This window comes from Lagopus leucura, unplaced genomic scaffold (assembly GCF_019238085.1).
Source record: "Lagopus leucura isolate 7727_CA_CO unplaced genomic scaffold, USGS_WTPT01 Super-Scaffold_100009, whole genome shotgun sequence".
Lineage (NCBI taxonomy): Eukaryota > Metazoa > Chordata > Aves > Galliformes > Phasianidae > Lagopus > Lagopus leucura.
Genome location: NW_024962266.1, coordinates 14,483,417 through 14,506,316, shown reverse-complemented (window position 1 = coordinate 14,506,316; position 22,900 = coordinate 14,483,417). Strand labels below are relative to the sequence as shown.

The 22,900-nt window shown below is 37.8% G+C and overlaps 2 protein-coding genes across 3 annotated transcripts in view; both read left to right on the top strand.

Moving 5' to 3' along the window:
- The window catches only part of LRRC8D (leucine rich repeat containing 8 VRAC subunit D), a 406,725-nt gene that overhangs the window by 195,271 nt on the left and 188,554 nt on the right, over positions 1-22,900 (top strand). The gene's annotated exons all lie outside the window — the stretch shown is intronic.
- The window catches only part of PKN2 (protein kinase N2), a 50,814-nt gene that overhangs the window by 14,296 nt on the left and 13,618 nt on the right, over positions 1-22,900 (top strand). For both annotated transcript variants that reach the window (XM_042873592.1, XM_042873593.1), the window contains exons 2-6: positions 7,412-7,712; positions 15,603-15,754; positions 20,342-20,459; positions 21,999-22,144; positions 22,243-22,456. In XM_042873592.1, the coding sequence (XP_042729526.1) occupies positions 7,412-7,712; positions 15,603-15,754; positions 20,342-20,459; positions 21,999-22,144; positions 22,243-22,456 (931 nt within the window). The remainder of the gene's footprint in view (positions 1-7,411; positions 7,713-15,602; positions 15,755-20,341; positions 20,460-21,998; positions 22,145-22,242; positions 22,457-22,900) is intronic.

The following is a 22,900-nucleotide window of genomic DNA, read 5'->3' as shown; positions in this document are numbered from 1 at the left end:
CTGGTTTGGTTGTCTGTCTGTGTGTTTGTTTTTTTTACCATTGTCCTGACATTTGTATATTACCACGAAATTCCTGTTTCCTGGCTAAGGATTCTTTTTACATCCTTTCAATGACTTGCATTTTCTAACCTGCATGAACAGCACTGAGAAGTCCCAAATTGTGCTTTTTTTTTAATGTAAGGGTTTTTAGCATACTTCTCCAACAGTTTACTGGGAATTTGTAACATTTCAGGAACCACAGCTTAAAAGTTGTGGTAATAGCTGATACTGTAATTTGTGGATGGGCAGAATGGACAATCTGTGAATTATGAGGCAGATAATAATACATTTTAATGAAATAATAGCAGCTATTCTATAATTCACTTACCATAATGCATGAAAACCACTTCATAAATGGGAGTGGACCTGCTTGTCATTAAGTGCCAATGACTTGGGTTTGGATTCTTTGGGTGTTAGACTGTGCTGTTGTGATATTTCTGCTTAGCAATTCAAGTAGGAATTTAAACATGTGTGTTTATTTTAATGTTGACGCTACAGCCCTTGAAATTGGATAATTGCAATGGTAACTGCATTATTGTAAGTGTATTTTCTGAGATAGATGCCCAGTTAAACTATACGGCCTTTGTACAATATACATTGTATTTGAGGTGTTACCCAAGTCATAAGGCACAGCTGTGACTCAGGTCTATCTACTGACCTTTTTACTTTTGAAAACATCTTCCACCAAGTAAACTATCATATCCTGAAGCTTGGATGGGAACTGTTTTCTCCAGCATCTTGAGCTGTAACTTTATTCTGCTCTGAGGGTTAGACAAAATCAGATAAGTACTTCATATAAAGAATCAATAGAAATATTTATATTGGAGCGAAGTAAAACAGATTTATACTAACTTTCTGAAGCAGCAAGAGTGCTTTATCTTAGGTGTTTACTTCAATGCCTGCTTCAACAGATACCTTATTAGTTACTGCTTATCTGGGGAAGGGGGAGAGCAGTCATAGTTTCTGGACAGATTACTGGCTTCTGTATTGCATGTGGTTAGAGGTAAATTCTCCATACAACATCTGCATGAACTTATTTCTATCTCAAATAGTTCTGTATCATATCAATTTGTATTTGTCTGCAAGCACTTCAGAGCAGTAAAACAACTGCTGGCACCAAACTTGAGCTTCATCTGACTACTGGGAAATTCATCAACTCAAACTGAGACAAACCTGGTGATAAGAATTGCTCTCAAAACCTTTTTTCATCTCTAACAGTTATTCAGAATGTGTGTTAGTTTCTGAAAGAAATGATACCTCACATACCCATTTGTAATATTTGTTTGGCAAGAATATTAAAATGCACCCTTCATTTTAGAAGTGCATATTGTATGTATTCTATGAACTTTGGGCTATTATGTTGTTTGTGTATTGCTGTGATACAGAAAATTACAGATGTTCTCATGATGATAACAATAACTCCATGCTTATCTGAAAATGGTTTAAAAGAACCCACTAAACTCCTTTCAGTGCTGATTTTTTACTAGCGGTTTAAAATGAAAAATAATTAACCATTCAGTAAATCATTTTTGCTTTATATTGAAAGAACTTGTTTGTGCTTTGGAATTTAAGAGAACTTCTACTACTGTCTGTGGTCTAGATGAAACCATATTATTTTAAATGGAGTTTTCTTCTGAGTATTTGTTCTGCTTCTTTGTGTTGTTACACTGACTTGGTTACAGTAGCACCACTGATCCCATCAGTATTTCAGATGGACGTAAAATTAAGAAGCTGAATTACGACTAGTACAGCAAGGTCTCATAAGAGAATGGAGAAATGACATTATTGCAGGTCAGTTTCATATCCTGGTCTTCTTCCTGGTCACGTGTAGTACAAGTTGTGACAGCAGGCTGTATTCATTGTATGGGAAGTTTGTGCTGTCTCTTCTGAATGCAAGCGGGTCAGGTTTGTTTGTCATGTGCTGGATTCTGCTGCAGTTTTGTTGGTTGGGAGTAGGAGCTGTAAGTTAATTGTAGAAATTGGGGAACAGCTGAAGTGCCCATGTGCAGTGATGGTTCTTAGATAGCGCGGCCATCTCCTGAACTCAGATCCAGGTGCGTCTTGCTTGTGCTGTACTGGAACCTTCCCAACTCCTCACTTGTCATAAGAGAGGCAATGGTGGGGATTTTCTTTTTATGTCCTATTTCTTACAAGTCTTTTTGCAGGTCCTTCTCCTTGCTTAACACATCAGGAGCTGCTACAGTGAGAAGCAGCTGAAGGCAACGTTTCTTAAAACATTTTCTTTCTCTTCCATGAAAAGCAAGCTCTATTCTCTATGTGACTTGCTGTAGTTAGTGCACAGCACTGCCACAGTTCTGGTTCTGTCCTGCAACCTCAGTAATGAACTTCTTGGGTTAGTGACCTTTGGCCTAATCAGGGACTGTTGGTGGCTGCAAGCGTAGGTGGGAATGAGGAACCCTACGCAGCCAACCACTAAATGTTTAGTTTTGCTTTAGTTGTGGAAGGTTCTTTTAAGGCAGAAGGGAAAGATACCACTTCAGAAGATAGCTCTGTGCTGCCTTCTGGGCACCAGTAGTTGTTTTCAGTCCTCCCAGTGCAGTGTTCTCGCAGGGTACAGTGTGCACATTGGCCATCCCTGTTTTAAGGAGCTCTTCTAAAGAGCACTTACTGTGCCTCTTATTGGTGCAGCCAGGCACTTGCTGTATCACACAGGAATTGAACCCCATTTAATGAGCATCTTACTTGAATTTATCCATGTATAATGCAATGCACCACAGTTATTTGTACCTTGAGCAGCCTCTTGCTACAAAGAAGAGAGCTGTGACTTGGATTAAATTTAAATCCTTGTTTGTAATGTGTTAGCATAGCAAACTAATGCCAAGATCTATTAAGCCTTCAAGGTTTTTTTGTTCTTGACATTGGGTAAGCACGGAGATCTTGACCACAATCATATTTCCTTCTGGGCAGGAGGAAACAGTTGATGTAGTTCCAGTAATCCGGACAGACTGTCACAGCTGGTTTTATGAATGACTTTGGGGAGGGGGGGAAGGAAAGTTAGCAATTGATTAACGTTGTTCTTAAAATCAAAGTTAGTTTTGGGGAATTGCTATAGCAGGCTTCTGGGATCTTGGCAGTTAGTTCAGAAGAACAACTTTATTTTATTCCTTAAAACATAATACTGAAAACTATAATAATAGGCCTAATAGTCCCGAATCTGTATTTCCAGCTCGTCAAAAGGAAATTAAAAATGGACACTTTGTCTTTCTGGATAATTGCAACTGTATTATATACAAGTATAAACAGCCAAACATTTTTGGCTATACTTGTCAAACAGGTTTTCTTACGTTTCGGCAAACTGTACTAGACGTAAAATGGTTTCCACAATTAAAGAGCATATAAAAATGAACAGTAATACATGTAGGAAAAATGTACGTAGTTTTACAGTGAGTTTTTGTATAGCTTTTTTTTTTTCCTGAGGGCAGGTTGATTGCAAGTCACTGTGAAACATAAATGATATTGTGCCTAACTACTCAGTGGCAGGTGCTAAGCGTGCTGTTGTTTAAGACCCTGCTTATGTTTCTTTAAGAATTCCCAGCAGAATTCAGCAACCTGCATTCTTATCCAGTATTCCCTAAGATGAATCCAGTGAATGAACCAAAATAGCTGTACTGTGCTGCTAGAAGCAAGTCTTTGGCAGTTATGTATTTATTATGGCAATTAATAATGCCCAGGATTTTAAGGTTATCTGCTAAGAGGTGGCAATTTGAGGATCTCGTTTAATTTGGAAGTCATTCTGTCTATACAACTGAAGCAGAATCTCTGATATATTCACTGTCACAGTAATCTCTTCTGACTCTATTACTTAAGGACAGGCTCTGCCCACTACCCAGAATTTTCAGCGTCTGTACTTAAAATGTTTCCCAGGCATACAGAAATTGAAAGCTAGCATCTTGAGTCCATCCGTGCAAAGAGATAGCCTTTGAGCCCACAGTCGAAGTGAGGCTGAGTCACTAGGCTATTGCAGTGGACACACATATGTGGTGTTCTCTATCACTCAGAATTACTATCTAATTTGTGGTCCTTGATGATTTATTGCATTGGACGTAGTTTATTTCATTACATGCTGAAAAGTTTCCGAAATCTCCAGTCTGGCTAACAAACATGTATTTTTGTGTTGCAAAGAAGTATTCATCACTGCCTGTAATTGCCTTTCTTACAGCCTAGCAGCGGGTTGTTGCTGTGTGTGCAAAGAGGTGGGTCCTGGGCACTCTGGTGTGTTGGAGAGACAGACATCAAAACATAAGTAACAAATGAGAAGGAGAATATTTTTGAAAGAATATTCAGCTCTAACAAGAAGCTTTTGTGATATCTTAAATCAAGTACCATCAAAAAAGCTTGAACATCCTGTGTTTTAAGTCATTTCTCAGTTTAAAAGGGTTTGGACTTGGGGAGATGCCTTTCTTAAAAACCCTTGACCCTCTTACTCAGGTGTTAGAAGTTGTGTCCAGTGGTGTCTGTTGTCTCTGTTTTGAAGCAGAGCACCACTGAGGCCGCTCATCTGTCTGACACGAGGTCCTGTCTCCAGCCATCCTTGCGTCTCAGCAGCAAACCATGTCAGTGCACGAGCAGAGCAGCTTCCCTTGCAGAACGCCCTCCTGCTCTATTTTCACAGCAATCTTCAGTGTCTCTGGCTGCACGCTTTCCTCCTTTGAAAATAGTTTCCCAGTGACCTTTGTGCCACGTGAGATGTGTAGATAGCCAGGTGACATGATGCTTTTTGTTTGTAAGTAGCATTAACTCTGGATGACAAGAGACAGCGTAATGCCTGTGGGTTTGTTTGGAGTTTCTTGTAGTAGCTATTAAAAGTTTCTGCACAGTTCTACCACAGCAGGCTTTGTGAACTTTGCATGAAATGCTGCACCCTGAGGCATTGGTGGTCTTGTCTGTATATAAGCATATGTAAGTGAGCAATATTATATTTGTGTGTATAGGTACTTAATAAGTACGTAATATTTATAAAAATAGCTATTTGGTAACAACACTGAAATGCATAGGCAATGTAACCAGCTACCAGTGGTAGCATCCACACTGTTGACGTCTTAGAAGCAGCTTAAAGAAAGACTGTATCCTGAAACTCCAACTCTGGGAACAGAGGTGCTGAGACGCTCTAACTGCGAACTTGACCTTAGTTACCGGAGTCTGAAATGCAAATCACTAATGATCATGGGAGGGCTCCAAAAACCTGTCCATTGAAGAACATAACACCCTTGCACAGCTGAGATGTTGGGTTAGTGGAGGGATGAAAAACTCCCCTGTAACAAAATATCGTATTGTTCAATAGATAAACGACTGACTGAGGTCTCTTCAGGAAACCCTAGTCTAGAATATTTCTGAATTATTTATATTCTAATTACATTGTTCTGTTTGAGAAGTGTACGCTCTTGGCATATTCTTAGCATACTTTAGGTGCTGGTATGGAAAAAAAAGAGATTTGTTTTGTTTTACATCTACCTTTCCTCCTGCAAACTTTAGAAAGTGAAATATCATGCTTTGAAGGAGGCAAGATGACACGTTTATTCCTAGAATTCTTGCAGAGTGACTGCAAACTGTCATGACTTAAAAATACACTTTTTGTACATATTTACAAACACTGTTTTGATCTTTGTTTTTAAAGGCTCGATCATAGTGTGCTAATCCCTACATTTTTATCTGTTAAAGCAAACAGGGAGATCAGAGACAGGAATCTAATTTGGGTACACTCGTTGCTTAAACACGGGCAAAATAGCATGCAGTTGCTGTATGAATGTAGATTCAGTTTCGGTTGTTTCTCAACACAAAGTGCTCAGCATGTGATCGTTGGTTTCCTCCTTGCTGGCTCTGAAGCTTTGTACTGGTTGCTTGCTCATCACTATTGATTATTCTTGAGGAAAAAAAAATGTTGATTCTTTTTATATGCCTATATATGGAAGCAATGTCATGGATCTCCCAGTACAACTATTAATAGCCTCTCTACATATGCATAATAAATAATTTATTTTAATCTGCACTAACAGAAATGCACTTGCAGGAATGACAAGTGCCTTTTAAATATAAATCTGCATAGTTTTTTCCCCTTGCATGACTCACTCAGTTTGTCATTTCTGACTTGTTTGTTTGCTGTCTCTTTCACAAACATCCAAATCTTGTGGCTAAGTGATTATTCCAACTACTTTAAATAGTTAAGAATCTTTCAATTGCTACCTCTTCATATTAAAAGTGATAGTTATGGGTAGAAGTTTTAATAGCAGGGGTCTAAAGATGAGTTAGTAAAGCTTTTAAACTATCCTTAAAAACTGGGTGATTGGATCTTTCTTACTGTTAGGGGAGTCTGTACAGATTTAAATGTTTTGACTAGCATTATCTGTCGATCTCCATGTCCCAGGCAGAACCTCCTGATCCTCATCTCTCCAGAAGTAGCTAACACAGAACTGCAGAGGATTCCTTATTCCTGGTCACGGAACTGCAACCTCAGATCTTTCCCCCTTGTTTTATTTTTTTTTTGTTAATTAGTGTATCATAACTTGAAGTGACTGAAGATGTTCATGTGTTGATACAAATTCAGAATGCTAACTTCTATTTCACAGTTATTCATTTTGAAGAAAGGGGTTTTTGTGTCTGAAATCTGAGTCAGTGAAGTAGATGCAGAGTATGTCTAGAGATTGTGTGTTCTGGGAGCTCATTAAGGTTTATTAGCCTAATGCTGTTCTTTCTTAACTCCTTCCCAAATGTTTTTTGCAGCACCAAATAACAATGACAACTAATTTATAGTCAAAATGTTAAAATTTTTGATCATCCCTTCATGTTGCTCCCTGCCTTCCCAAATATCTAGACAGCTCTGTTAACATGATGAGGAAAGCATCATGAAGGATTTTTGGTTGTTTTTTTTTTTTTGTTTCTTTGTTTGTTTTCATTTCTTTACTTTTATTTCTAATGAAGTTAATAGTATAGAAGTTAACGAGAGTTAGTAATTGTTAGAATTTAGTCTTATTTCCTGTTTTCATTTGGTCTATTAAAACACACAAATCTCCAAAATTATAAATGTGAGTCATTAGCTCTGAGGCATATAAATGCTAGGCAGGCAGCCATGACAAATCCAGAAGTATTTAAATCTCTTGCTGATAAAAATAGGCACAGTAAAAATGTCAATAAATTTAAAATTAACCTTCTGTAAAAATGTAACCCCTGTTAACATGTAATGTCTTGAGAGATTGTTGCTTTAGGGCAGCATGTAAGTTACTACATGGTCTAAAAAAGTAAGTATTTAACATACAAAGGCCAAAAGCCCAGTCACTGCAATTTGCAGCATATGTTGTCAAGAAACCACGTAATGTGATGTAACCTCTGGTAGTTACATTGATGTTTTTCTTTCCAGGGGGATGCCAAAAGTCTTCTGGTCTCTGAGAACCTGAGCACTGGCCAAAAGTTGGACTTTTCAGATACAATGGTACAGCAGAAGCTGGATGAAATAAAGGACCAAATCAAGCGGGAAATAAGGAAGGAACTTAAAATCAAGGAGGGAGCTGAGAACCTCAGGAAGGTCACAACAGATAAAAAGAACTTGGCATATGTGGACAACATTTTGAAAAAGTCAAATAAGAAGTTAGAAGATTTGCATCATAAGTTACAGGAGTTGAACGCGCACATTGTTGTAACGGATCCAGAAGATGTTACAGGTACTGTATGTTATAATGATGGCAGTTTGCTTTTGTTAGTTTACATAAGCTATTGTCTGTTTCAATTGGAAAAAAACTGCTCTGGAAATGAGCAAACCTGTAGGTGGAAAATTGGTTACCTGTGTATGCTTGTTAGTTCTGACTCAGAAATAAATGTCCAGTCCCTCCGAGTTGAAAATTGTTTCCTGGGGAGGAGAACAGACTATTTGTTGATATGTGAAGATGAATGTAAACCTGTGTTGATTCTTCACTTTCAGTTATTACTGTATTCAGTCACAGTAGTATCATCTAGTGGCTTTTCATTATATAGGAGCAATTTTCAGTATGAAATATCCACAGTGAGGTTGCCCTTTTTAAGATATTTTGAAATTGTTTTAATTAGTATTTTCTGTGGCTTGGTGGTGAGTTGATATCACTTTATAAAAATATCAGGCTTGATATCTTAAGATGGAACATTGTGAAAGTGAACAGTCCTTTTTCAGCTTTATGGAATGACTTAGGAGGTGCTGCCAGCCTGTTGATTTCACATTACATGGACTCTTTCTGGCAAAAAGTTAAAATAAATGCACACATGCCATTGAAGGTGTTTATAAAGTGAGTGCCAAGCCTTAAGAAGCCTGGGCAGTAGAATAGAAAACTGCATCATCCTTCATTTTCTAGGAAGGTCAGTTAAGGTGAGAATTCAGGAGAATACTGGTAAGCAATATCAGGAATGCATAGTATCTGGTCCTGCAACGTGCTAGGAAAATGTTGCAGTGCCTATGGTACACTTGCACAATGTGTTCTGCATTTGTTGCTTTTGAGGTTTGAGAGCGACAGTTATGGGGGAAGGGGAACTAGTGAAGCGAAATAGTTGCTGCAGCATGAAATGAGAATACATACAATAATGTATGCTTCAGAGATGGCTGCTGGGTTTTCTAACAGGTATGAAGTGTTCTGTTTCGTACTGGCTGAGGTTTATGAAATTCCTCTTCAGTGTTGCGGGTAGAGGGGCCTTTAAAGGAACGAGCAGAAGGGAAGAGAAAGAAAATTAGATGCAAATTCTCTACAGTTCGAATATAAAAATTTTTGTAGACATAGATGTGAGAAATGAATCTAGTAGTGGAACCTGAAAAGCAGATGGCACATAACGTACAACAGGAGTGCCCCCTTCCAGGGCAGCATTTCAAAACTGTCACAAGAAGCTAATCAGCAGTATTGTCCCTGTGCCTGTGCACATCTCAGGAAATACTGCAGACCTTTAGAAAGCACTCAGTAGTTCTAAAGAGATTTAGATCTTTGGGTGCAAATAAATAATTAACTAATGCTGTTCAGGTCCTTGGTAAGTTTCTGAAAATGCCAGCAGTGCCCATTGCTTTTGTGAATAATGGATAGGAGCCAGGCTCATCCTGCCCATTATTCTACACCAGAGACTTCATGAAAGGCTTAAGGAGTAGAAGATCAAAGTTGATAATCTTATGTGCTTCTAACTGCTTTAGATGCATGCTAAGCCCCTTAATACCTTAATACTACATTTTTAACTTTCATTCTGTTCAAAATGTTATTGGCAGATAGCCTTTACAGCCTTAATTATTAAAACATGCCCTGAGAAAAGTGCATTGTTTCTTAATTACTTCAATTATTGCAGGCTACAAAACTTCATTGAGATCATTTTAAAATCAGAGCAGGTATTCCACTGTAAGACTCCTTTTAATATTTTACAAACTTCTAGAGGAAAAGAAAAAAAGATTTAAACCATCCTTTCTTAGATCCACAATCTACAACTATCCACCTCTCCAAAGCTGAAATTACTGAGCTTTTGTATCCTGTTTGCCTTGTAATTCAGTTGCCTGTCTCCTTCCTCCTTCGTGGTCACTAAGTCATGGGGGGAAGGGCTGTCAGTCTGCAGACAAACTGAATGCTCACTAGCAGGTGCATGTCATCTGGGTGTTTTTCTGATTTTAATATTGAAGTTTTATCTCAGTAATAGCTGAAGTCAAAACTATAGGCCTTGGCAAAGTAAGGCTGATAGTATAAGACTTAGGACACTTAAGCTTACTCTGTGTGTGTAAAATATTTGCATAATGTTCAACAGATACATAGAGACATGGCCTCAAACATCCCTGTCATCTGACAGCACAGCTCTGTGGGGAGGTCACAGCTATCTCAGCCTGGTAATTCTTGCTTCTGCTTCAGACTGACATCGGGAATTTTATAACCGTTTCCTCCAGTATGTAAGAGTACCAAGTATAAGTGCATTAATTCCAGACACTAGCTTTATTCTAAGTTGCAGCTTTTTACTTCAGCTTGTATTTCACCCTTTTCTAGTTTGTTAGGTACAAGTGATTTAAAAGAGTGGAAGATGTATATGGGAAATTAATGCAAAGTGTGAATATGGAAAATAAGGTTAACAAAACAAAATTTGGGGAGTCAAGGCTTATATTCTCTTTGTATACTTACAGTATTTTATACTTTTAGTGGGGTGGTCCTAGATTTTCCCAGTCTTCAAGGTTTGTTGTAAAGGTTACTGGGAGTTCTAAGTAGCAAAGTCAGGACTGAGATCCTTCAACAAGTAACCCTGAGAATAGTTGTCTGTAAGGTTATGATCCTGTTGACCTGTCAGGCCTGGTCTCTGAGGATTTTTGGACTGTTTCTGTTTCTATTGCTTGACTGAAAATGTGTAGTGGCGGCCTCAGAAAGTCATTTACTTTTCCCTTGTTGCAGTATGTGAGAAGTGGGTGTGAACATATGTTTGTAAAGTGCCCTACACTTAAGCTGGGAAGTGTCACACAAGCTGTTGTGACTCTCACTGCTGCTTATGGTTTCAAGCAGTGGCTTGTGTTACTTTTTTTTCTTTTTCAATGAACCACTAATTTGTAGTGCAACTACTCTGTAATCAGCACACTGTAATTTGTAATTTATGTAGGTAGGTCTCTCTGGAAGTACTGCCTCCTGTTTATTTCCAGGGAAACAGCAACAGATACAGAGAGCACAGTAACACTATTTGACAGAGCACATTCTCAGCTACAAAACACTATTTTTCAGTACAGTCACCACCATTAGCTGTGCATTTTCACCAGCCACGAACCACAGCCTGCATGCCACGCTTGTTTTTCAAGATAATAGATAAATAAACGTGCACCTCTGGAGGCGGCCAATGTCACTGTTGCCATTGCTGAAACACATCACCCACCACCTCGCATCCACTATTTGGTCTCTACAAACGTTCAGCCAGTGTCAATGAATGTCAGTGGATACCATTTCTCTGCTTGGAGGCATTTTTTTCATAGCAGCCCCCATAAGTTAAAACCATTGAATGCAATCTTAATAAATATTCAGTAGAAAAGCGTGTCATTAACATTCAGTTTTAAATGAGTTGGGATATTTTGATGGTATCTTGCCTCGAGTTGAAAGCTTTCCACGTCCTGATCCCATAGGAAATTATTTTCCCAACTACTAAAATTGGTATTAAACCTTAACCAAGAAGTATACTTTGCTGGAAAAAAAACCAACAACAACCTGTATCGTTGAGTGTGAGGACAGATACGGCAGTTGATGTGTGCTTCAGAAACAACTGTAACCATAATGTATGTTTACTTTCCAGTATGAGGTTGCTGGTAAATCTAGATCTGTTCTGGAAGTGAGACTTTGCACCCTGGTCTGTCCTCGTCATGCAGCAGACTAGTCATACTAGGATGCAGGCTTTTAAAATTCATGTGTCAGCACTTAAATGTGAGGCAGAATGCAACAATATAGATGGAGTAGGACAAGTGTAGTAACCATTACAGCTGAAAATCAGAGAGATTTATTTGAGTGTATGACATGAGGATGTCATGTCTTCACTCATAGACATGAAAGCATTTTGTATCGTTAAAATATATTTCTGCATATAAGCACAGATTAAATTGATATTTTTTCATGTGTCTAAAAAGTCACAGTAGAGATTGCCCTTTTTAATATTATTCAGGGAGGTAAAAGGTTGTACTAGCTTACCTGCAGCAAGGCACTGATTTCATTAGGAAGGGGTTGCAACAAATTTAGTTCAGGTATTGACTTTTTAGATGTCAGACCTATGGTACTGATGTTTGTCAGAATTGTAACTTTGGGGAACCTCAGTGTGGAATAATGCTTTTGAAGCAGTGTTGAGACAATTTGCTGTCGGGTTTTCAGTAAGTCAAATTTGCCATTAAACAACTGAAATTCATTTCAAATTGAAGCGTTTTTTTAAGGAAATATTTTAAGGAAATAAGTGCTGGATGTTCTCTGTAAATGCAGAGCATCCACTGCTGCCTTGGACTTGCAGACAGGTTAGTTCAGTGCTATCACATCTGATTTCCTGTCTGTTTGGTTTTCTGTTTTTTTTTTTTCAACCCCAGCAATACCTGAACAGTGTTTCTGTTGGTTATGGCACCACATTGAATGTCCTCAAATAAATTAAAATTGTATCCCAACTTGCCACTGAGCTTAGCAGTATGCTGCACTGCCATCAGAAGCAAAATGTGGACAGTTACATGGGCTCTTACATTTCATACTGAGCTTGTTGAATAAACCATGTGGGGAAGTCTTCAAAGAAAAGAGAAGCAGTCTAGAAAAAGTAGAATTGTCACTACTCTAATAGGGATAGCTTAGAGCATTAGTATAAGGTCATTTAGAAACAAGGAGTGTTTGCTGGTAAGCATTATGCAGACTCAATCGAACTGAAGAGGTTCTCAGAAGAGGAAAGATAGAAATGTTAAGATTAACACTTCAGACCAAAAAGTGCCATTATCCTGATGCAGTCCAGAGACTCTAAAAAAAAATAAATCCATTAAAGCATTACCTTTTACTTCAAGTCTTATATTTTCATGAAAACAGGATGTCACGCGTCCTGGGAAGCAGTATCAGAGCTCTGGCAGCCTGGCTGTGTGTTAACAGACTGCACAAAACTCTCTAATGTTAGCAGCCAAACAGGCTAGTTACGTGAAATGAAGTCTAGTTCACTTGAAATACATCTGTTACTTCACTTGATACTCAAAATATCAGGAGAAAAATGCTTAGGGGCACTAATCCATTGACCAGAAAATCTGTTACTGTCTTATGCAAAGCTGGACTTGAATACATCAGAAGTGACGAGTCTTGTGCTATCCTTATTGACCAACTAACATGACAAACTAGAGAATCTGTCAGTTTCCTTGGTCGTCACTTACCTTACTTCAGTGAATTATCAATTTGGTATAAATACTTAAATCTTCAATTTTAAGTTTGTACGTAAAATCCTATTGATTGCACTTACCTAGATGAACTTATTACTTATTTGTATTACAGCAGTGACTGAATGTCTCCAGGTGAGACTCAAGCCCCTAGGTATGATGCTTTACATAAATAGGTAATCACTTTAGTATGGCTAGTTTTCTCTGCTTAGGTTTTAAGAGATGCAAAGAGAGGAAAACAGATGTAGCTTGTAGCGCTGCAGCTAAGATCGTCAATGCTTTCCATAATAGGACCTGTTTGGCTGGCTGACTTAAACTTTAATCTGAATTCTTCTATAAGAAGCTGCCTCAGGCTGTTTATTGTAATGAGGCTGGGGGGGAAGGAGTCACTTGGAAGCCATTTCTGAGAAACTTATAGTAAACAACTATAATGTTCCACATTCAGAAGTTCAGCAAGCAGCTTCTATGACAGAAAGATTTAAAGAAAAAAATCCTAATCATTAGTCTGTATTACAGAACTTTTCTTTGTTGCTGCTTGCTAACAAAACATATAGTAGCTCAGTTTCTACTAAGCAGCAGAGGGGAATGTAAGTCACAAGTGCAGGCCAGCTCTTTAGATGACCCAGGTAGGTGATGTGGTTATACCTTCACAGCACAGACAGGCAGAGGGAGATAATAGCAGCTGTATGGGCAGCCAGAATTGTGGTATTCTCTAATTAGTGCTTGACTTGCAACATTAGTATTGTTTTAATGCAAAGGAAGAGTGCTTGTTTGCATCTGTAAAAGCTGTGAAAACAGACTTCAGGAGAACCACAATCTTCCCCATGGATCATCAGAGGACTGGGATCTTTAAGTGGTAGAGGCCGGCAACATAAATCTAGAGTTGGTAAATATTCATTTACAAAATTATTCTACTTTATAAGGAGACCTGACACTGTGACTTTTAAGTTTCATGTTTGTTTTAATTTTGAATAGATTAGTAGGTGAGGATTTGTTAAATGTGAAGACATAAGTAAGAGAAAAGCATGTTGTTAATCTTTTTTTTATTAATACCAGATTTAAGCTAAAGCTGTGCAAGTGCAGTATTTCACAAACCAAGCCAAAACACTGAGGAGAGGAAGAATGAGAAAACAGATGAGGAACAGCACAGATTTATTTTTTTTTTAAACATCTGGTACTTTCTGTAGTACGTTTCAGTAGTGAGTGTGCAGTAGGAGTCTTAAAGTGTTTTCAACTGAAGAGTGAATTAACAGCAGAGGAAATTAAAAGTTCTACTTTATGAAAACTGTGTGTAGCCTCACCAAAGACTGCAGCGTAGAAGAAGGAAATTACATAGCAAACTCAAAAGTAAAATGTATTAAATCTCAAACATTAGTTATTAGAAGCTTCTGCAGAATAAATACGAAATGGCAGATAAGACACCCCTAGATAACTCACAGTTAATAATTTGTAAGTTACTAGTGCAATGCCTGTGTTTTCTAATAACCAAGGATGTCAGGAATTTGATCCACCATCTTAGTTTTAATTCAAGGAAAGTTAATTAAAATTGAAAAAAGACCTTACTGTTGATATCAGATAAATAGTCTTCACGAGACCAACTAAAGTCATTTTTCTGTAGAGAATCTATTCCCTCAATGATAACAACAACAATGACAAAACATTATAGTAATGGTATATAGTAATATATATAATGGTATATAGTAATAAGTAATATAACGTATCCTTTTCTACAAAAAGTTTAAATGAGAAGTCATTGGGCCTGTTAGGGAAGACAATTAGCCATAGCTAAAAGGATGATCTTGTTGGAAATCACAGAATAATTAACCATTAGGAATTAGTCCAGTGACCACTTGTTTTCAGTTCATTAACAGTTCATGGTGTAGAAGCTGAAATAGGAGTCAGTGGTGAATAGACTTTTCTGGAGAAGGAAAACCAAGTTAAGGAGTTCAAGTATGTAACTTGTTTGATTGAAAACTAACTCGCATTCTATTGAATTAATCCAACAAGATGGAGGTCTAAACACAGTAATATTCTCGAATGAAAAACTTCATTCTTCCCACAGATCATCATGTTCAGTATATCCAATTAACCCATGACTCAGCTCTGCAGAGCAAAAATCATTCAGACTGATGTAGGAAAAGGCTCACATTCTCTGTTCTTACTTTTGACATAAATTGTGGCTACAGTGGGCGTAGCTGTAATAATATGCTGAAATCAATGAGGAAATAAATTTACTTAATATCAGCATTTAGAATATGCTTATTGGTATTGAATAGTACTGTCCAAGTTTGTTTGTTGTAGATTTTAAATCGAACTGTAAGAAAGCTTAATGGCAAAGTGCGCTTTTAATTGACTCAAGACATGCCAGAAGAAATAAATCGCCTTTGAAACAAAAATAGCCCAAGCTGCAAACCTGCCTATATTACCACTCCCGGAAGTGATTCATGTGAATTAGGACGTGTGTGGGAGTCACTGTACTTTGGTGAGGCTTTGCATGTTAAGGCGCATTTGCAGAGCTGCTGCAAAGTAGCTCAGGACAGGACAGTCAGTCTGAAGTGCCGAGCGAGATGTTTGTGCTTTGTTTATCTATGACTTAATAGAACAGAAAAGTTTTCGGGGTGTTTTGAGCGTTTTTGGTTGTTGTTTGTCTGTTTGTTTTCTGCTTGCTTTTTATTTTTTTTTTTCTTTGCTCCACACACTACATCTTGCATTTAATTCACAGATTGTCCTAGGACTCCTGATACTCCAAATAGCGATCCTCGTTTTCCTACCAACAACAGATTGATGGCCTTAAAGAAGCAATTGGACATAGAACTGAAGGTGAAACAGGGAGCAGAAAATATGATACAGATGTACTCAAATGGTTCTTCAAAGGTAAGGCTTTAGAAGGCTTAAAGAACGTAAAAATAATTGTGGAATTTCCTATCGCTGCAGTATGAAAGTACAGTGTGTAAGCAGCGTGCAATTTTGGTGTTTTGGGGTTGATTTGTTGTTGTCACTAAGTAGCAATGTAGAATCTGCTACAGACTGCTAGGCTGTTTTTGTTGTGGTTTCATACCGACTCAGGATACTTGCTAGACCTGGTTGTTTTAGCAGCCTGTCCACATGCAATTCAACCTCCATAACAAATCCGGTTTACTAAATTTAGTATGTCTGGTAATCTTTGATCATGTGTGATTTACAAAGCAGCAGAGCTTGGTATGGAATCAAGTGGTGGCTGATGCTTTTTCTAGCCCCGCTGAAAAATGTACATCTGTTAAAGTTAAGATGTGCATGACAATTATACTGAAGGTGATATTGGCAGATACATTTCTGAAATTTTCATCTCATTTTAGTTGCTAGTAACAAGACTTGTACCAAAAAATGTGTTTCAATAAGAGAAGCAAAATATTCAGATAGCATTGTTATGATCAACACTGGTACACAGATATGTGAAATACTTCCTGTCTTTCCCTCTCCCTTGTGCTTATTTACTGATTTATTTAACAGAAGCGTTGTATTCTAGAGGTAGTTACCTGATAACATCAAACTCAAACTAGAAGTTCTCCAAGAGGTAGGGAAGGGGCTTGCTAACTCCTAGGTGGATTTGACTTATTACAGTCTTAACTAGGTAATAAAATTCATCATACATGAAGAGAGCCCTTAACTCAACTGAAAGACTCACCTAATTTTTTAATGCGGGTAGAAGGGGAAGACTTATTTTGAGTATAAGGTAATCATGCTTCTCAAATGAGTAAAACAGTGTCTAGGGGGATCCTACTTGCAGCCCCTTCTGCTTTTGTTAGTTACTAGTTATCTTTGCTTTCCTCTTATTACATCATCATGGAGATGAACCGAATCTCCAAACTAAGGTGAAAAACTGACATAGGTATAATAAATAATATGTAGTAGCTTGGTTGGTGTTAAGAAGTTGGTAAATACAATTGAAATGTTTTAAGTTCTTATCTGGCTGGCCCAACACGTAGATGAGATGAGTCAGTGAACTTATTCAAAAGAAATGTTTGATTTGAAAAGTAAACTTCTGTAAATTGCATTGCTGCCAGTTGGAATTTGTACTCACCAAAAAGTATTGGTGAGGAACTACGTATTTGTCAATGAATTTCCTCCAGGGACTGGTGGAGAGGCAGATTACTTTTGTACCTGCCTACTCTTTGACTTCTTTGTACCTCTTGCTAAAACCACAGAATGCTGCTCACTTTCTGAAAAATCATTTTAGACTAGATGGTCCATAAGTGCCATCAAGCCCATGCCGACCTGTGAGCCAGCTGGTGCTGGTAGCCTTAGCTGAAAGTGACCTGTCACCTCCTAGCCTGGGGCAGTTGGAAGAGGTATCTGCAGTGCCTTATGACTAAAGGCCTGGGAATGCAGTCCTCAGCTCCTGGAAGCCCTGGAGTCCACATCCTCTGGGGCCATGTACTTAACATCAGGCTAACTCAAAAATAATAATCAGTTGATCCAAATGGATCAAAAGATGTACATGATTTATATCCCTAATAAACCCTCAGCAAGTAACCTTATAACAGCCTGAAAAGAACTTAACTAAACACTCAGGCTGTAACATCAGACATTGCTAGCAAGCTTTGATCAGACCAGGAACAAGAGGTAAATTCTGGCTCACTTTATGACTGAGGCATGTAATTAAAATTGTTGATTGAATCTTGTTCTTTCAATTGGTTCAAATGAGCTTACCAGTTTGGGTGTATGTGGTAACTGCGCTGGGGAGAACAAGCTGGAAACACAAGAGCATTGCCAGCTGCTTCAGCAAGCTGGATGGAAAGGATGTGTATTCATTCTCATGGTCATAGTACTGTGTAGTGAGGTAATTCAGCATACCGTAGGCTTAAGTATGATGGTTAGGTTGTAGAAAGCTGAACTTAAAGTTTCTGGATGAGGTGGCCAAAAGGGGCAGAAAATTCTCACTTTGAATCCAACACGTAATTGGGAACATTGAAAAGGGCCCTCTTTAAAATATATTAAACTATTTTGTTACCCAGGCATACCACGATGGAATTTCAGATTTGCTGTATGATTTTCAAACCTAACTTTAATGGAGGGAGGTCGTAGTTTGTTTCTTAAAGATTTAAAACAAACAAACAAACAAAAAACAACCAGTAGTCTGCTAATAATAATAAGTATGTTATCTCAGGTGAAGGGTTTTCCATTTGAACTTAGTCTGCTTTCTTCAATAACTTTCAGCTCAACCTATTCTGATGTGTTTCTGAGGTACTGGATCATTTTTCCTTGGACTTGCTGAGATCTGTCTGAGATCCCGTGACAGCTTTTGCAGATCAGTTTATCAGGCACTGTCAGTTTCTGTGTACACAAGAGATGCTTTGACGTATTTTTGTTCAGACCCCATCACTAACGGAGCTGCTAAGTATAACACATCCATCCTGATCTTGAGGATGGGATGTTCTTTCCCTTGAAAACATAGGGTGAGCTAGAATCCCTGGCTAGTTCAGTAATCTTAAATTAGCTCAGCTTCACACGCTGGTGCTCCTCAGCAAGCGCATCCACTGGAGTGACAGGGTGTGGGAGACAATCAGGTGAAGTAACGTGAAAAATGAGATGAAAACAAAGATGAAAAATGCTTTCAGAGTTTGTGTGCATCCGGATGATGCATGGATGAAGTTTAATATACGATTCTGACTTGTATGTAATCAGTTAAATCCTATGCTCTGCTGTAGACAGTAGTTATTTCAAAAGGTGATATTAGTATTTGAGAAGGCACTCATTTAACAAAATTAAGCGTACTAATTAAATAGATGGATAGCTGATGTGGAATCTTCAGCATAAGGACGTTATAAGCATAAGGCTTATGCTAGTCTTCATATTTGAAACACTGATTAGTATTACAAATTAAAATCAAGAGTATGTACCCAGCAGGATATATAGTATAAAAAATATCAGAGTGGGTGATGCATTCGGTGCAAGGTCATAGTAGAGATCTGTGAAGGCATTTTTTTTTTTCTTCTCAGCACACTGATTTTTCTAACATCCTCTTTATAGTACTCACATGTACTGTAGTGCCAATACTTCTAGCTCTGGGAATCTGTACTATGCAGTAGTTGTCTTGATGGGGATAAGGGGAGAAATATATATATATTTTTTTTTAAGTCTTAAATAGTTGGTAAGTTCATTTGAAAATTAAAAATTTAAGTATAAACCACATTTACATTAAAATGGCTTCATAATGAGGTTATGGGGTGGCTGCAAAATAAGTTAACCAGAGTGGCCTTTGGGCTACAGCAAGTACAGTATTCATCTGTACTGATTACTGTTTGTTAATCTGGCACTGCACAGCCATGACAAATTGACTGCCTTAATTTTTCCCACGCTCCTTTTCTGCTTGAATCTAAGTCAGGTCATCCTTAAGTTATCTTGTAACTCCCTATCCAACAACCGTTTGATAATCCATCATAAATCAAGTCTCTGGTAGCTCTGGGACCAAAAACACTGTATACCTGAAAAACATGTGAGGATATTTATCCACACTCCTGAGAGTGAATTGGTATTATTGATGAATCTGAAAGTTCATTTTCAGAAATGTTCTCCTCTAAGCTGCTTTTCTTGTTATGACTTTTGATAAAAGGAATTGGGTACCTCCATCTATTTGGGGCAAAAAAAATGTTGTCCCTAAGTTGCTGATGAAATAGTTAGTGAAGTAATCTGGTATTTTGTGTTTATTCATGGAAAAATAATCATTTTGATCAGGCAAAAATAAAGCAGAATTAATTATAATTAAATATAACGTGCTATGTGAGTTAACTTCGTATTTCTAATGTAGAGATGGAAGTTTAACTCAGGGTGAATTGGCACAGTGATTCTTGTATGTATTTAGTCTAGCAGATTTGGTTGTTGGAAGAGTTATTAGAAGAGTTCTTATGTTCACAAGGGGGAAAGGCTTAAAAGTAGAAGAGGGCGGATTTAGGTTAGACATCTGGGAGACGTTTTTTACTCAGTGCTGCAGTACTGGCACTGCTGCCCAGAGAAGCTGTAGGTGCCCCATCCCTAGAGGTGCTTAAGAGGAGGCTGGATGGGGCCCAGGGCAGCCTGAGCTGGTGGGTGGCAGCCCTGTCCATGGCAGGTGGGTTAGAACTGGGTAATCTTTGAGGTCCCCTCAAACCTAAGCCATTCCATGATTCATTATAAACTTGTCATTCTCCATAGGATGGAGGTATTTTACACTTTTGAAATATATTCAGCTACAGGTGGGTGTTTCTAGACTGTGCCTCCTGTATCCAGCTTTAAACAGAGTTTCCATGGGAGTGGTTTGTAGTCTATAAATTAATCTGAATACCCTTTGGTCCTAACCTGATTTCCTCTAGATTCTTAACGTGGTTAGTGGAATTGGTCTGCTATATCTAATGAGCTACGTAGTTGATGTTCCTGAGCAAGTGGTTTTTAAAGCTTTCAGTGTATTGTATTGTGAAGAGTTTATTATCTTTTTTCTTTCAATAGGATCGAAAACTTCTTGCCACAGCTCAACAGATGCTCCAAGACAGCAAGACAAAAATAGAAGTTATAAGGATGCAGATTCTTCAGGCAGTTCAGACCAATGAATTGGCTTTTGATAATGGTGATGGACTACAAAATAAATATTGATCTTATTAATGTCAGAATACCACATAGATATGTACCTATTTGCACACAGAGCTACATTTCTAAAACAAAGGTTAGACAAACTTGCATGAACTGAAAATAGCAAAGTACCTTGAAGCTTATCGAAGAGAAATACAGGCTCTCTTCATCATCTTGTTCATTCCTTATCAAGTCCACTCCTGTTCTGTAGGCTTCATTCTGTGTGTGTGTTTTCTCTGTTTTGACAATAACTAGTACTTTAAAGAAAAGTATGTACTTTTCACTATCTAAAAAACAAAACAAAACTGATGTAAGTATAAAGCCTGTTTGTCATCCTTAAGTAGATTGACCTAATTAGTACTAGTGAGAACAGAGGTGTAGGGAAACTTTTATTATTTTAGCCTTTAGGCTTGACTGGGAAGTAGTCCAAAAATCAGTATTTTTTTAAAAAAGAGCCAATTTGAAACACAGATATTACTGCATTCAGAAGTAGTTTTAGAATTGCTCCTGAACTCCTGAACTTTAATAGCCATGAGTGTAGTAAAAGTTGTGGGCATATTTGGTACATCTCTAAGTTTTAAGCTTCATTTGTATGCATCTCACAGAGTACTGAAATTGTAAGATAATGCTCCTAATCAGGCCTTCAGTGTACTCTCTAGGTATTGTTTGTTTTGTGGACTTGGATGTTTTTACAGTTATGACACTTCTGGCTTTCAATACCCCACCTTAGCACATGGGTTGTGCATGTTATTTGAAAAACAGAAAAACAAAGAAATCCTCAAAATGTATAGTCTGCTTTCTAGCCTAGACTTGCAAGAAAGCATGAGCAGGATAAAAAGTGCACAGCCATGAAAGTGCATATTGTTTTATCTATAAATAGGCGTTGATGCTGGAAAGGGCTTTCAAAGGCCTTTAATGTTCCTACTACTCCTAGAGATGGAAACAGTAAGGAATGTATCTAGCAGACTTTCTTCATTTAGGAAATCTTAACATCGTAAGAGCTGGATATTAAAAGCTGTTAATGCAAACTATGTAATGCAAACCATTCAGCATTATACTTGGCATTTACTATGAAGCAAGAGAATTCTCAAAAACTGATCAGGGATATATGTAGCTACAGAGTAATTTGAAAGATAAACCCTCAGAATATGATTAAGAAATGTGCAACTCTCAGAACTTCTTTCTGCCAGCTGCTGATGTTTGGAAGATTTGGCTTTCTATGAAGGTCATTTATCCCATAGCTTCCCCAGTGATGTCTTTTATTTCTTGCACCTTCTAGCAGTTACAGCCCCACAAGTAAACAAAAAGTGCCTGTTTACTGGAGTGAGGCTGTGATTACTGCTTTTGTTCTTCAAAAAAGAATTTATTTTTTTTTAATTAGAACTTCACTGTTACTTTTATGACATACATAAAGCTTTTCTTTGGTCTACCAAAGCTGAATTTTTTCCCCCTCTGTGTGCATTTAGGAGGGTTTAATATATAAAGATATTGAGAAAGGGTGTGGTTTTCAGTGACGTCTGTTTATATTTCTTTGCAGCAAAACCTGTGATAAGCCCTCTTGAACTCCGAATGGAAGAACTACGGCATCATTTTAGGATAGAATATGCTGTTGCAGAAGGTGCAAAGAATGTGATGAAATTACTTGGATCTGGGAAGGTTACCGACAGAAAGGCACTTTCAGAAGTAATTCGTCATTACAATTTCTGGAACTTTACTTTAAATGTTCTTTCAAGGGGAAAAAAAACCAACAAATATTGTGTTTGTTTTTGTATTTTAAAAAGGCACAAGCAAGATTTAATGAATCAAGCCAGAAGTTGGACCTGTTAAAGTATTCACTGGAACAGAGATTGAATGAACTTCCTAAAAACCATCCCAAAAGTGGTATTATTATAGAGGAGCTTTCATTGGTCTCTTCACCCACATTAAGTCCTCGTCAAAGTGTAATATCTACTCAGAACCAATACAGTACACTGTCCAAACCAGCAGCTTTAACAGGTATGCTTTATGGGAGTTCTTTTATTTTCATTACATGGTATAAAACTAGTCTTTAGTGCTAACTTTATTGCCTTTCTGGAAATATTTCACTGTTGGTTCTTTGGTCTGTTTTTTTTGTTTGTTTGTTTTTAGACAAAGGCATTTTAAAGTGAACAGTGCAATGTCTGTGATTTATTTGTTCACCATTTTATAATCCAGCTGAAATGAAAGTGAAGTTCTGGCCTTAAGTTAGGTCACTAGGGAACAGTATTGTGAGCATTCTCTGCTTTTCATCTTCACGTTATCAAGCAGTTTTAAAGGTGGGCAAGTGTTATTATCCCCGTTTTACAGATGGGGAAACTGAAGTGCAGAAGGGTTAAGTGACTTCTCTGGTCATATAACAAGTATGACAGAGCTGGAAATAGGCACCCAGATTTCCTCCCAATCCCTATTTTGCTCACTGGA